Below are 13,958 nucleotides of genomic sequence, written 5' to 3'. Positions count from 1 at the left end.
CACAACTGGTAAAATCTGCCAGATATTTATTTATTTTTTATTTTTTAAATTTTTTTAATATGAAATTTATTGTCAAATTGGTTTCCATACAACACCCAGTGCTCATCCCAAAAGGTGCCCTCCTCAATGCCCATCACCCACTTTCCCCTCCCTCCCACCCCCCATCAACCCTCATTTTATTCTCAGTTTTTAAGAGTCTCTTATAGTTTGGCTAACAATGGGGCTTTAAAATTTATTTGTATAGTGAGTTGTTTAAAGTTTAACTTAAATTATATTAGAATAGCACTAAAGAAGAGGCTTTATAATATGTTAACCTCAGTTTTCCTTCATTTTCAGCATTTTGTAAGTGCAGGAAAACTGAGGCTAACAGACACAATACAGCCTACCAAAATCTAACCAAATTTAGTAAAGACAGAACTTGAACTCATTTCTCCACGTTTCCCTGCCAAGACCCCTAGCAGAAGTACCTGGGTGTTTTAGGACCTAAGGTTCAATATATGTTAAAAGAAGGTAGGCTCTCCCTTCCAATTCAAATGCCTATAAATCAGTGGCCAGATGGCTACTGCTTCTGTAGTAACAGACTTTAAAGATTCAACCTAATTCCACCTCTAGTTCACAGCATCCCAAAGGTATTGGATATAAGATTTGGAGCAAAGAAACCCAAGTTCTAGACCCATCTGACAATGACTCAGTATGTGACCCTGGACAAGTCACATGTCATCTCTGTCCCCATTTGTAGAATTACTGACATGCCAACTTTCCCCTGAGCTACAAAATGAATACTGGATAATTTATGTTGATACTTAGACACACACACATGGAAGTTAATTGCTTCCACCTCTGTGTTCCCTCTGCACTCTGTACATGTCTCTATAGTTGTACCTAACAGATTAGCTCATAATTATTTATTTACATGACTGTCTGCATAGCTAAACTAAGAGCCCTCAAGGCTAGAAATTAGGTCACATTCATCTTGGCATCTCTCAGTTTCTATAACATCATTTGACACAGACAAGGTGCTCAATAAATGTTTTCTGAATGACAAAAAAGAAATTTTTGAAAACTACTCAACACAACAAAATTCTTAAGAAGTTTGATTTGAGACATCACCAAAAAATTCATATCCTCAAATGAAAAAGAAAAAAAACTTCAGTGTTAAAGTAAAGGATCCCCAATGGCCTTTTGAGAACCCAGAGATGGTCTCTCAAAATAAACTTCAGTTTTCAAGGACTTCCTAGTTTACAAGACAAACTAACAGCTCAATCTTCCCAAAGACTCTGCAAGATAGATGTTACTATCCCACTTTACATCCAAGGAAACTGAGTTGCAGAGAATTTATTTGTCCATAGTTACAATTACCAGCAATCGCTGTGGGCTAACAGGCTAGGCATGTTTAATTAATTTGCTAAACCAAATTCATGGACTAGAATGTGCAAGGCAGACAGCTAGGTGCACTGGGGCATAGGAGATGATTCAACACACGTCAAGGACTGTTTGGGAGCCTAGGCCATGGACATAGCAATCAGCAAGAAAGAGACTGAATTTGGTGGGAGTTCCAAGGACAGGGCATTGGAAGAACCCATGGGACAGCCATGTTTGGTCTGGGGATGGGCATGGGGGGATGGGGGGAGGACATTCAGGTGAAGGGAACCATGTGAGCAAAAACAGAGAAGACAGTGGTCACAATAACAGGAAGAGAAGCAGGAGAGAGAGGAAGAGAGGGGGAATTAGAAATGGACATTTGATATACTGATTTTAAGGTTCTGGTGAACATCTCAGTGGAGATATCCATCTGTCAGTTGGAAATGTTGGGCTAGAATTAGTGAGAGAAGTGGGAAATAGAAATACATGGTTCCTAGTCATCTGTATACAGAGAAAAGTAAGGAGGCCAAGGGAATACGGAGAAGAAAACATCTAAAATCTAGAAGGAAGAAGAACCAAAGAAAGTGTGGTCCATGAGGCAGAAATAGAATGGCAGCAGAGGGGCACCTGGGTGGCTCAAGTATTAAGCATCCCACTCTTGACCTCGGCTCCGGTCATGATCTCATGGTTCATGGGATCAAGCCCTACATCGGGCTCTGTGCTGTCAGTGCAAAGCCTGCTTGGGATTCTCTCTCTCCCTCTCTCTTGCCCCTCCCCTGCTCATACTCACTCTCTCTCTATAGATAGATATAGATATAGATATAGATATAGATATAGATATAGATATAGATATAGATATAGATATAGATATAGATATCTAAAATATATATATGTGTGTATATATATATATATATTTTAATTTTTATTATTTTTTTTAAGAGTGGCAGCAGATCAGTACAGCAGTAAGCACCTTCCTGGATATCAACTCTCAGAGGATGAAGGTCCATAAAGAAGGTGTGGAAGGATGTGTAGGAGGTTAAAGAAGAGGAAGACTAAGAAAAAGGCCATGAAATGTGGGAATTGGAAGTCACCCATGACATCTGAGGGAGCAGGTTTGGTCAAATTGAGGATGGTCTGACAGGATAAAAGGCAGATTAATGGAGCTGAGGAGTGAACTGGTCAAGAAATGAGGTAAATTCAAGAATTCTGATAGAAGTCATGAGAAAATATAAAATACATTCTAAGATCTCTTGACTCTTCTGGTTGTCCTTGGAACCAAGGAAAAATGGCTGCTCTAAGTGGGGGCTTCAGTCCTTCCATGGAATCAAGCTGGGCTAATTAATTACCTCCCTCACTCATGTCCTGACCTCATCAGTACCATGTTCCAGACAGACAACACCACATGCAAGACTTGACTTTCAAAAACTAGAGTGTTATTTGGGATTTTGTACAAGATGAATACATCAACGCAGCCCGTCATCATAAATTGCCCCCTCGAGAAGTTCTGCACTAGACTAAAGGCACTATCACTATATAAAACCTGTTCTGGTTCCTTCTCCAGGACTACTCCCTTGGTATTAAGGCAGCTTATGAGTCCCCCCGCAAAACTCTCCAATGCTACCTTTATTATCATTAGCACTGTTGTGATTTCTTGGCTTGATTGACTACATTATTCACTAGACTTGCCTCTAAATGACTTTGAACTCTTTAACTCAAGGCTGCCTCAAAAGCCAAAGATTTGCCACCCCAGAGTGTATTTTGAAGGAATTTCTCTCAAAGGTTTCAAAAGCCATTCTGAGTGCTGGTAGCTGCTCTGGAAAGAGCTCTGGCCTGCAGAGTGATTCCTGTGGAAAGGACGCGTGCTTGTGCTCATAAGCTCCCATCTCCACCTCAGCCATTTTGTGTGTCTTCCGCAAAGTTCTCCAGCATCAGTTGGCCTGCCCTATTGGCTCCCAAATGCTGACGTTCCCACTGCAAAGACTAATACACTCAAGTTTCAAAAACAAATCACCAAGGGAACAGATTCAGCCACATTCGGTGACAGGAAAGCTGAACTCAGGAGCTGCACCTTCAGACTAACGTGTGACCTCTGAAAAGTCACCCTGCAGGAGGTCGGCTCCTTCACACATAAAGGGAGAAGGCTGCACTAAAGGGTCTCTGAGATGCCTTTCTTCTTAAAAACTAAATAAATTGAGGCGCCTGGGTGGCGCAGCCGGTTAAGCGTCCGACTTCAGCCAGGTCACGATCTCGCAGTCCGTGAGTTCGAGCCCCGCGTCAGGCTCTGGGCTGATGGCTCAGAGCCTGGAGCCTGTTTCCGATTCTGTGTCTCCCTCTCTCTCTGCCCCTCCCCTGTTCATGCTCTGTCTCTCTCTGTCCCAAAAATAAATAAACGTTGAAAAAAAAAATTAAAAAAAAAAAAAAAACTAAATAAATAAACTAAACCTGCCATGTTTGGGTGATTATTAAAACCTTGTATAGGTTGTGGAGACAGGGATGAAGGTCTGGGAGAAGTTACAGCAATCTGGGGAACACCCCTGCCCCCACAAGATGGGGTGCTGCTGCTCCTGGAGAGCAAGCAGGACCCCTGGCCCTGAGTGCAAGCAGCCTCCCCTCCTCCATGGGGGTGTCTGTTTGTTCTGTTCTTCATTGCCCCCCATACCCTGCAGCAAGCTGCAGAGAGGACAGCTCTGGCACCGTGGCAGCCCATCAGCACTGGGCCCGTGGGCGGCAGAGGGGGTCCTTACCCATTGTGTTGTTAGCCCGAGAACAGGCTGTGCGCTTCAGGATCTCGTGCACCTGAAACAGACAAGAGCAGGGCTATGAGCACCATGACCGTGTGTGCCACCATGGGAGGGGGCGGGCAGGGGACCAGGCAACTGGACCCACTTCCAGAGAGGGGGAAGCCAAGCATATGCCAAGCTCATGCACTGCACATCAAACCTGTTCGAACTTGAGTGCTTTGAGGAAGCAAAGAACCTAAGTCCCTCACACGCACACTATCCCCTTCGCCCTACCCCGAAAACATAAAGGCTGTATATGGACTGCAGTTACAGGAGGTAAGGAAAACATGCCAGGGAGCCCAGACCCACATGCTTCAGGAGGGCTTGGGAGGGAGTGCTGGGGCCAGAACGTCCAGGGAAGGGGAAGAGGAGGGTGTCCTGTCTGCCAACCCTGAGTAGCACCACGCTGGGGAAAGCCCGGGATGAGCAGGCCGCTGAATCCAGTTCCAGGCCCAGCTCCTAGCCAAGGGGTCCTGAGCAAACCTCCCTGAGGGCCCTGACAGTCCCTGGCCTTCTCTGTAATGAAGCTGACTCACAGAGCTGTTCTAAGAAAACATGAAAGTGCTTTGTAAACTCATAGAGGGCCACATACATCTTGCTCATTGTTACTATTATTTCTCTGTTTTTTTCCTGAGTCCTCATCTTGTCTCCCCAGTCAGACACTTCCTCAAGACTCCTTGTCTCGGAGCACTTCTGGGGCACATACCAGGCTCTCAGCCCAATGATGACTGTATGGCGAAATAGGCCAACAGAGCCCTGGACGTGGGACTTGCAGGGAAATGTCTCTCACATGTGAGGGAGGGCTGCAGAGGAAACAGTGACTGGCCAGCTAGTGCCCTCCAAAGGGTCCCAAGCCTGTGCCCAACTATAAAGAGGTTCCCAGCAAGGAAGTCTGCTCTAGGACAAATAGCTGGGGTGCTAGGACACCTACAAAGAAGGGGCACAGGGATGCCATATACAGATACGAGCAAGTTCCTCAGACAATAGTCCAGGGCAGAGTAGACCCCAAGGCAAAACTCAAAGGCTCTTTTCTACCCCTTCTCACTATGCGGGGGGGGGACTAGGGAAAGGGAGAAGCTTCCAGAATGAGAGCTGAATGAGAGAAGCGTGTTCCTGCATCATCATTCACATTCCCATATTCCAGCCACAGACCTAGAGCGAGTGGAAAATAAATAACTTCCAGCACTATGGGGCCCAAGAATGTTTAATTCACTTATAATACTGTGCAGTAATTCGACAGCAATAATAATTAGGAACAGCATTTATATGACATTGACTATTTTACAAGTACTTTGCAATTATTTGGTAATCTCCACAACACCCTATAACTCCCCCATAGACATGAGACCCAAGCCACAGGGCGATTTAAACAGCTTGTAATAGCATCAACAAAAAAATGGGAAGTTTATGCCTTTTTCCATAGGATGATAAATCATGTACTCATTTTAACCTTCCTAAAACACTAGGCTAAGGAACCTGAGGTGTTTTCTTCCCCAACCTGTGAGCAAAGAGTCAGGGAGGGCCATGTTTTCAGTGTGCCTTAGAAATGTTTTGTAGCGGGGCGCCTGGGTGGCGCAGTCGGTTAAGCGTCCGACTTCAGCCAGGTCACGATCTCACGGTCCGTGAGTTCGAGCCCCGCGTCAGGCTCTGGGCTGATGGCTCAGAGCCTGGAGCCTGTTTCCGATTCTGTGTCTCCCTCTCTCTCTCTGCCCCTCCCCCATTCATGCTCTGTCTCTCTCTGTCCCAAAAAATAAATAAACGTTGAAAAAAAAAAATTTAAAAAAAAAGAAATGTTTTGTAGCTTCCTCTAATCACCTGTCACTTCTCATCCTTCTGATCACCCTGCTGACTTGGAAGTCCTTCTACTACCTGACCCTTACTTCTCCTCTGTTGAAACTTAAGTTCTTTCCTAGGGTACAATGGAAACACACTGCCATTGTTTCCACTGTGGCGTAAGTAAGTGAGCAGCTTTTCTTGGGTCCCTCTTTTTCTCCTCTGTCTATATGCTGAATGCTCTCCAGGCAGATAGACAATAAATGGACCAGAGCATGGAGACACGCTACAGCTCAGATGGAGGCCACGGGCCACAGGCCATACACAGATTTTCGTCAGAATCCATCATCATGCAAAAGCCAAAACCTTGATTTCAAAAGGAAAAAAAAAAAAATAGTAGAAGAACAGCTACAGTCATGAATTTTGGCTTTCTATTGAATGGGCTGGGAATTTTATTCTTGAACAAACTGGCTAGTTCTAGCATCCCCTGTGATATAAATGCACAACACTCCTTAGAGGGTAAAAGAAACACAGTAGCCCCGCAACGGGTCCTCATTCAGACACTAGTGATCTGTATGAATTTTTTCAATCCACTGCCTCAGTTTCCCCAACTGTCAAGCAAGGGGGTCACCTGATTAGCTGAAAGACCCCACCAGCTCAGACATTTCCTGTTTTTGTGATTCCAAATGGCCAAGGTGGAGAATCCTAAAGAGAAGAGACTTCTCTCAGCCTCTAAGTGAGGGGATCTGTTTGCTATTCCTTTTGCCACTAAGATTGGGAAGCTCCTGGATCCGCCCCTTGGTTGCTAGGCAACCCCAAGCAAAGGATGATGGGAGGTAGCAGGAAGAGCAAGAGAAGGCCCTACCACACTGGGTACCCAGCCTTCCCCTTATTCTAGAACCCACCACCCGTAGTTGACCTGTGTACTTACGATGCGGCTACGGGTGGCATTATCAAAGAAGGTGTCCTTGTCCTGGATGTTGTACCTGGAGACACCAAGAAAACAGAAGGTCAACTCATTTTATGACCCTTGTCCTGAGACCACTGTCACCTCAGGCCAGAGCAAACCTTGAGAAAGCAACACAGCAAGATGTGTGAGACACACATATTCACACATGCTCACACACACACAGTGTTTATAATTTTTTTTGACCTAGTAATTATGAGAACTGATCACAGAAATGAATCCTAGGAAATATAAATTCAATAGAAGAAAAAAGTTCCATAAATAAAAATGTTCGTTGCAAAGTTACTGACAATAAGGATAGTGGACATAAAATGAAATTCCAAAATCAACAGGGTGGATTATCATGCAGTCACTGGAAATTATAATTATGAGAACATCCTAAGTAGAAAATTTTAGACTGACAGGAAAATATTATACTATGATATGTTTTAAACATGAAAGTATGTAGAAAGGATTCCTGTGTATGGACAAAGAGAGTAAACAATATAACAACCACCAGAAAGAGAATAGTTTCCTGGTACTGGGATGATAAGGCTTTGCTTTTCAAACTTTCATTTAATATTGTCACTACTGTCACATCAGTTAGCTACCAAACTCTTAATTATGGAAGGCCCGCGTCTGTTCTCCACTTCACACTGTGACCTTTTCGCTAAAAAGAACACCTGTGTAGATCTGACTGTGCTCAGGGTGCAGATGCCTGGAATGTGCTCCCAGCTCCCCCGGAGCCCCCATCACTTGGGTGCATGTGTTTCCTAGTAACCAATGAAGAGTAGAACATGATAGTAGGTAGACCATTGCTCTAACAATTCAGAGGATGGAGAGCTTATTTTGGGCGGGAAGGACAGAAGATTCTTCCAGATGGAGGTGTCTAGGAACTGGATTTGAAGGGTCACAGGCACTGAATGAATGGAGATGCATGGGAGATGGCAGTTCAGATGCCAGCACCAGCATGCAGACCCAAGGAAGGGGAAGCATGGAAGAGACACAGAGCACCAAAAAAAACCAAAAAACAAAAAACCCCAGCAGCCAGTAGGTCAATGTGCCAGTCCCAGTCCCAGTTCAGCCACTTAATGCTGTGTGAACTTGAACAGATCCCCGACCTTAGTTTCCTCTCTATGAGACACCATTATATCTGAATGGCCACCTCATGAGGCAGGGTGACATTGTGACTTATGCTAAATACATCTTTTAGTCTTCATCCAGGGCCCGTGACTCATAGCTCCCAAATTCCTTGGAATTTTCTGAACAATAAGGGCAATGGGAACATGTTTTGTCATAATACTTGGTCTCCTGTCCTCAGTTCCTGAAATCATTTTCAGAGCCATAAAGGTGAAATGGGTGTCTTGTTATTCCTAACAAGCCTCTTTCAGCCACAACTAGGCTTTTATCAATGAGGTGGTTTTTGGAAATCCCCTAAAGGTGGAAGGGAGGTGGGGGAGAGAGAGCTGATTGCCAGAGGAACCAACCTTGAATAGAGGGTGGAACTTTCAGTCCCACCCCTGATTTCTGGGGAGGTGAGAGGGGTTAGAGGTTAAATCAGTAGCCAATGGCCCGTGATTTAATCAACCATGGCTACATAAGGAAGCCTCTAGAAAAACCCCAAAGGAAAGGGCTTGCAGAGTACCCAGGCTGGGGAACTAGGATGCCTCCATGTGCCCCCATGGCAGGCCCCAAGCTTCACAAAGACACAAGCACCTTCATTCAGAACCTCACTTTATGTATCTCTTCATCTGGCCATTGATTCATATCCTTTGTAATAAATTAGTAATCTAGTGAGTAAATCAGTTTTCTGAGTTCTGTAAGCTCCTCTAGCAAGTTAATCAAACCTGAAGAGGAGGTCATGGGAACCTCTGATCTACAGCCAGCCAGTCAGAAGCACAGGGAACACCTTGGACTTGTGATTGGCATCTGAGGTGGAGGGCAGTCTTGTTGCACTGAGCCCTCAACCTGGGAAATGTAATGTTCTCCAAGGGTAGGTAGTGTCAGAACTGTGTCGAATTGCAGGATGTCAAAGAATTCCTTGGTGGATGGGAAGACCGGCACACACATTGGAATTGGTGACCAAAATTGGGACCAGAATTGGGACCAGAATCATGAGGGGAATAATGATTCAATGAGAAAATACGTGCAAAACAAACAGTAAATACATGTGTATTGAATTATTATCTAATACGGCAAAAAATGGGTAGGAGATGTTATCCAATCAACACCAGAAACACAGCTTTGGGAATGCCATCTCCCCAAAAGGGACAGATTCTTCTATCTCCTCTACCTATCTTTGGTCCTTGCTTTCCCTCTCTTAATCCTGACACTCTTATTCTCCCATCAGCACCTACAACAGAACTGATGCTTGCCTGCTCCATCTCTCACTTCCCAACCATGACTCATTCTTCCAAAGGTTTCCCAAATGGCCATCCCTGTGAAGAGCTCTTATCCCGCCCCCTTCCCTAGGGGGGATCTGGGTGGGCATCTCTTCAGAGTCAGTGGGTACATGAGTATGTAGATGGGAATACAAAAATCCAGAAACTTTATTCTCCTTCTCTCTGGTTTATCACAATATGTTGAAACCCTATTAGACTAGGAACTGGGCAGAATGGTTTCCTCACAGAAGGCAAACAGGTATCTGACCATTTTCTCACTGAACCCCAAAGTTTATGGCTCTGTGCTCCATGATTTTCCATCCATCATGCAACATGACTAAAATGGTGGGTGCTCCATGAGCCACTGGACACATGTTGGGGAGCTCTTTGGGATAATCTCATTTAGGGAAGGGGATTCAGGAAGAAGATGCAGGGAACATTTCACCATGAGAGTATGCCTCCTCCCCTATCTCCCAGGCTGTGGGGCACTCACTGTGGGAGCTGAGACACTGAGTGGTATTTGATTTCCCTTCCCATCCCCTGCCACATCCCTACCCCAACAGCTCCCATACTTACAGATACATTTTCTCCCTGGAGAATGGGTAGGAGAGATTTTTCATCTTGTTGTTACTGTGCTCTGGAACTCTAGGTTTCAGGGGCGAGCTCAGCTTCTGCAGAAGCTCGTTGAACTTCTTCGTGATGCTGCCTTCTGATTTGATCTCATACATCTACAAAAGGCAAAGCCACAGGCCTAAAAAGGAGACCGCATCCAACCGAGAGAAGAATGACTACAACCACAGCTGCACGGGGCACCAAACCCCCAGCGAGGGACACTCTGGAAAGAGGAGGAGACTGGGAGAGACAAGTGGAGCCCTCCCTTCCCTGCTGCTTTCACAAAGGTGTGGTCTCTCGACCCCGTCTCAGTCATCTCTGCGGATGGAGTAACCAATGCAGAGAAACCAGCGAGGAGGCCAAATTTGCTATATGACTTTGTTACATCATCTTAAGAGAAACAGAAGACCTACTATGTGACAGTTGCCATACTAAGTGCTCCACACAAATTAGCTCCAATACACACAGAAACCCAGCTCAGTAAATACTACTCTCATACTATGAGGAGGAAATTAAGGCTCAGAAAGGTGCAATGAGCCAACAAAGGTCACACAGATAGTAACTGAGTGACAGCTTGGATTTAACTCATGTCAACCTAGTCAAAGTCTGTACTCTGCAACTACACCATGCCCCACATCACTTTCTTTGTGTGTTCCTCTTGGGAATTAGCTGATAAATGAGTCTGTTTTCAAAGTACTAAACCTCTAGAAAATACCTGCCTTGAGTAAGATACAGAGTTAGTATCAAGATAATTATTGATATATATATAGTACACATAGCTTTTTATAATGCATAGGGTGTTTTTGCATACATTACAGATCTTGTTCTTTTTAATTGATAGATGTAGTCCTTGAGACATGGAGGCTGCACTTACAGCAGAGTTGTGACAGATTAAAGGTGGCCACAAATTTCTCATACAAATTTTCCTTTCAAGAAGCACTATTCTGTTCCTACCCTCTTAAATCTGAGTGGGCTCTGCAGATGCTTAATCAGTACAGCAGAAGAGACACTATGCTGGTTGCATCCTCTAGAAGACAGGCAGCTTCTGTTTGGTTTGCCTTTGTCTCAAAGTCCGGAGCCACCAGGAAGAAGTCCATGGGAAGGTAAGAGCATTCGCTCAGAAAGACAAAGGACTTAAGCTGGACCCGGCCTTTCAGCTGCCTGGCCATGCATCAGCCATATGAAGGAAGTCTTCTTGGACCTTCCTGTCCAGGTCAACCCCCAGCTAAATTCCACCAAGGGACACAACTCAATACCACATGAGTGGAAGAATCATCCAGCCCAGCTCTGCTCAAGTTCCTAACCATAAACTCATAAGAAAGGAAAAAGTGACTATGTTTTCAGCTACTACGTTTGAGCTCATTTGTCACGTTGTGCTAGAAAACCAGAACAAGGGCCAACATCCAGATCTTCTAACTTGAAAGCTGATTTTCTTCTCTATCATGACATCCATCCAGTGGCTTAAATCTAGAGAGGCAGTAAAACAGGTATGAAATACAAGGTAGACAGAGTTAAATGCCGCAAAAGCCACACAAAGTATTTGAGGGTTCAAAGAAAGGAGACAGCACATCCAATTGAGGAATCAGAAACATGTGTCATTGGGGAATAGCATTTTTGTTGAGCTTTTATAGAAAGGTAACTTTCTCTTGCTATCATTTTGTTCTTTAATAAAATAATAAATTAGGGGGAGGGGAAGAACGTCCCCAATCTAACAACTGAAATAGAACCATGGTTTATTTCTTCTAACAAGTTTTTTGATGCATTTTGATTTTATTTCAATTACAAAATTAACACAGTTCTAGTAAACAAGCAAACCCAAACCATAAAAGTACATTAACTGTATGTGAACAGTTCAATTTCATTTCCAGCCGAATCCCACCATCCTTTCCAGAGGAAATCTCTATTAACAACTTGGAGTACGTTTCATCCTAACTTTTTCCATACACATTCCTTTCTAAATCCAACTATGATCCTGTTTCATGTATGGTTCCACAATTTGCCTGTTTCATTTAGCAATATATCACAGATATATTACCTTTCCAGGTCAGTTCACATAGAACTACCTTAATGAATGTGTAATATTACACAGCAGACATGAATCCTAATTTGTTTAGTCATTCCCCTATTGATGGGCATTTGTTTCATTTTCTACACATGCTTTATCTTGTTTGATCGCACTTCTATTAACATTATCTTATGAATAGTTTGAATGAATAAGGCTTGAACAGATGCAGGCAAAGACATTCTAGACAAACAAGAAAGTAGAAAAGTTCAAGCTGGATTGAAGAAGGGTTACATGGCCTGATTTCTTTGGAGTATCCAGATAGTGTAAACCAGGTAATAACTGGAGTATCTGAATCCCCTGGCAAAGCCTGTGTTCTTGACTATTCTACTCTACTGCTTTGTTTGCTAAAATGTGAGTTATCATGGGGGGAAAAAATAGTGTGCCACTTATAATCATGCCTCCATTGTCATTAAGTTCTTAAGCATCCTGCCAAGTCTCTCCGCACACATTGGTCACTGCAATGCAAAGAGCTCATCCCTCAGGAATCTTTGAGCCTGGAGGGATGGGGACAGAGCAATGGCCCCCTCATGCAGTCCCAGAACACATCTCACAGGTCATTTGGGGCAGGTGCTGACCAGGCACGTGTCCTGCACTGAGACTGCAATGTGCTAATCATACCCATCACCATGTGTCTTTCAATGGCATGTGCATGGAAATTAAAGTTTCCAAACAGGAGGGAAGCTGATGGACTCTGTCTTCCAGATGCCTTGGAATGACAGACTCAGACCCACCAGGGTATTTCTTCTTTGTCCACTTCTCTCCATTACTACCTTCCCAGACTCTCCTAGTCTGGGAAGCCTTCAACCTCCCTATGAAAAAGCCTTCAATGGTTATATTGCTCTAATGATAAAGAACAAAGTTCTTAACACAGCCCATGGGACCCCACAGGAGTCCCCATAGTCCCCTGCTCACTGCACCCAACTGCTGGCCCTCTTGCAGTTTTCCCAACATTCTGAGCCCTCGACACTCTGCATCTACTCCCTGCCCCCCCCCCCAACTCTGTTCACACTTGATGCCTCCCTTAATCGTCACTTCCTAAAGAAAGTCCTTCCTGGCTTCCAGACAAGGTCAAGTCCTACCTTCACAGTATTTCATGGGCCCAAATTCCTCTCCTTCGTAGCACTTACTGCAGTTGTAATTTTACATTCACTTGAATGATTATTTGATTAATGTCCAGCTGCCTTACCAAACCATGATCTCCATGAAGCAGGATACCGTCCAAACTGTTTCCTGTCTTTGAATGAATGAATGAATGAATGAATGAATGATAAATTTTGTGGGAAACCAGCACTGATGATGGCAGTTGCTGCCACTGGAGGAGCCCAGGCTGGGGACGGAACAGCCACAAGGTAACAGGCCTGGTAGAAATAAATGGGATTGGAGAGTCAAGCTAAAATACTAAAGACTCTGGCTGGCTGAACAGCTTCCCTCCCTGTCTCCCCACCAACTGCAAAGGCACTTGGGAGCCCAGCCTCAGCAGAGGCCAGGAATGCCTGTATTCAACAGGTACAGATTAATAACCCAGCAACTGTGTCAGGGCTTTGTTCTGGCAGAAGGTTAGCTGAGAACTTCCACGTAGTTCTTCACCCTCACCCTGCAGTGGGTCTGGTAGAGCTCACTTAGAGAAACGGGCTAAAAGGAGTAGGCACCTATGGTATGTCTTCAGAGGGACCAGGCATGGGCCCAGGATACCTTTCGACTGTTTCCTGATGGGGGTACTCCAAATCACTGAAAGCAATATCATCCGCCTCCAGGAAAAATGTAAAACGTGGAGGAGAGTCTCACCAGAAACATCAAAGTAACATCCACTCCACAGCACTGACCAAGACCCCACATGGTCATGTCCAGGCTGAAAGATCTGATCGACTTACATTGGAAAGAGATTTCCCAGACTTCAGGGGCTCGTGGGGGATGGAGCCAGACATGTACTCACAATAAAACACAGGTGGGTGAACCCATGGCACAATGCCAGGGACACATAAGCTCACAGGACAAAGGACCCTGCTCCCTGCCTAAGCATTGTACCTATTCCTGAAACT

The 13,958-nt window shown here is 44.6% G+C and overlaps 1 protein-coding gene across 1 annotated transcript in view; it reads right to left on the bottom strand.

Moving 5' to 3' along the window:
- Nucleotides 1-13,958, bottom strand: part of ANO2 (anoctamin 2) — a 343,971-nt gene that overhangs the window by 229,357 nt on the left and 100,656 nt on the right. The window contains exons 5-7 of the mRNA XM_086714259.1: nt 9,819-9,970; nt 6,847-6,901; nt 4,107-4,158 (exon numbers count right to left, since the gene is read on the bottom strand). Of these exons, the coding sequence (XP_086570385.1) occupies nt 4,107-4,158; nt 6,847-6,901; nt 9,819-9,970 (259 nt within the window). The remainder of the gene's footprint in view (nt 1-4,106; nt 4,159-6,846; nt 6,902-9,818; nt 9,971-13,958) is intronic.

This window comes from Puma concolor, chromosome B4 (assembly GCF_028749965.1).
Source record: "Puma concolor isolate L17-30 chromosome B4, mPumCon1.1.hap2, whole genome shotgun sequence".
NCBI classification, from domain to species: Eukaryota; Metazoa; Chordata; class Mammalia; order Carnivora; family Felidae; genus Puma; species Puma concolor.
This window is presented reverse-complemented; position numbering and strand designations above follow the sequence as displayed.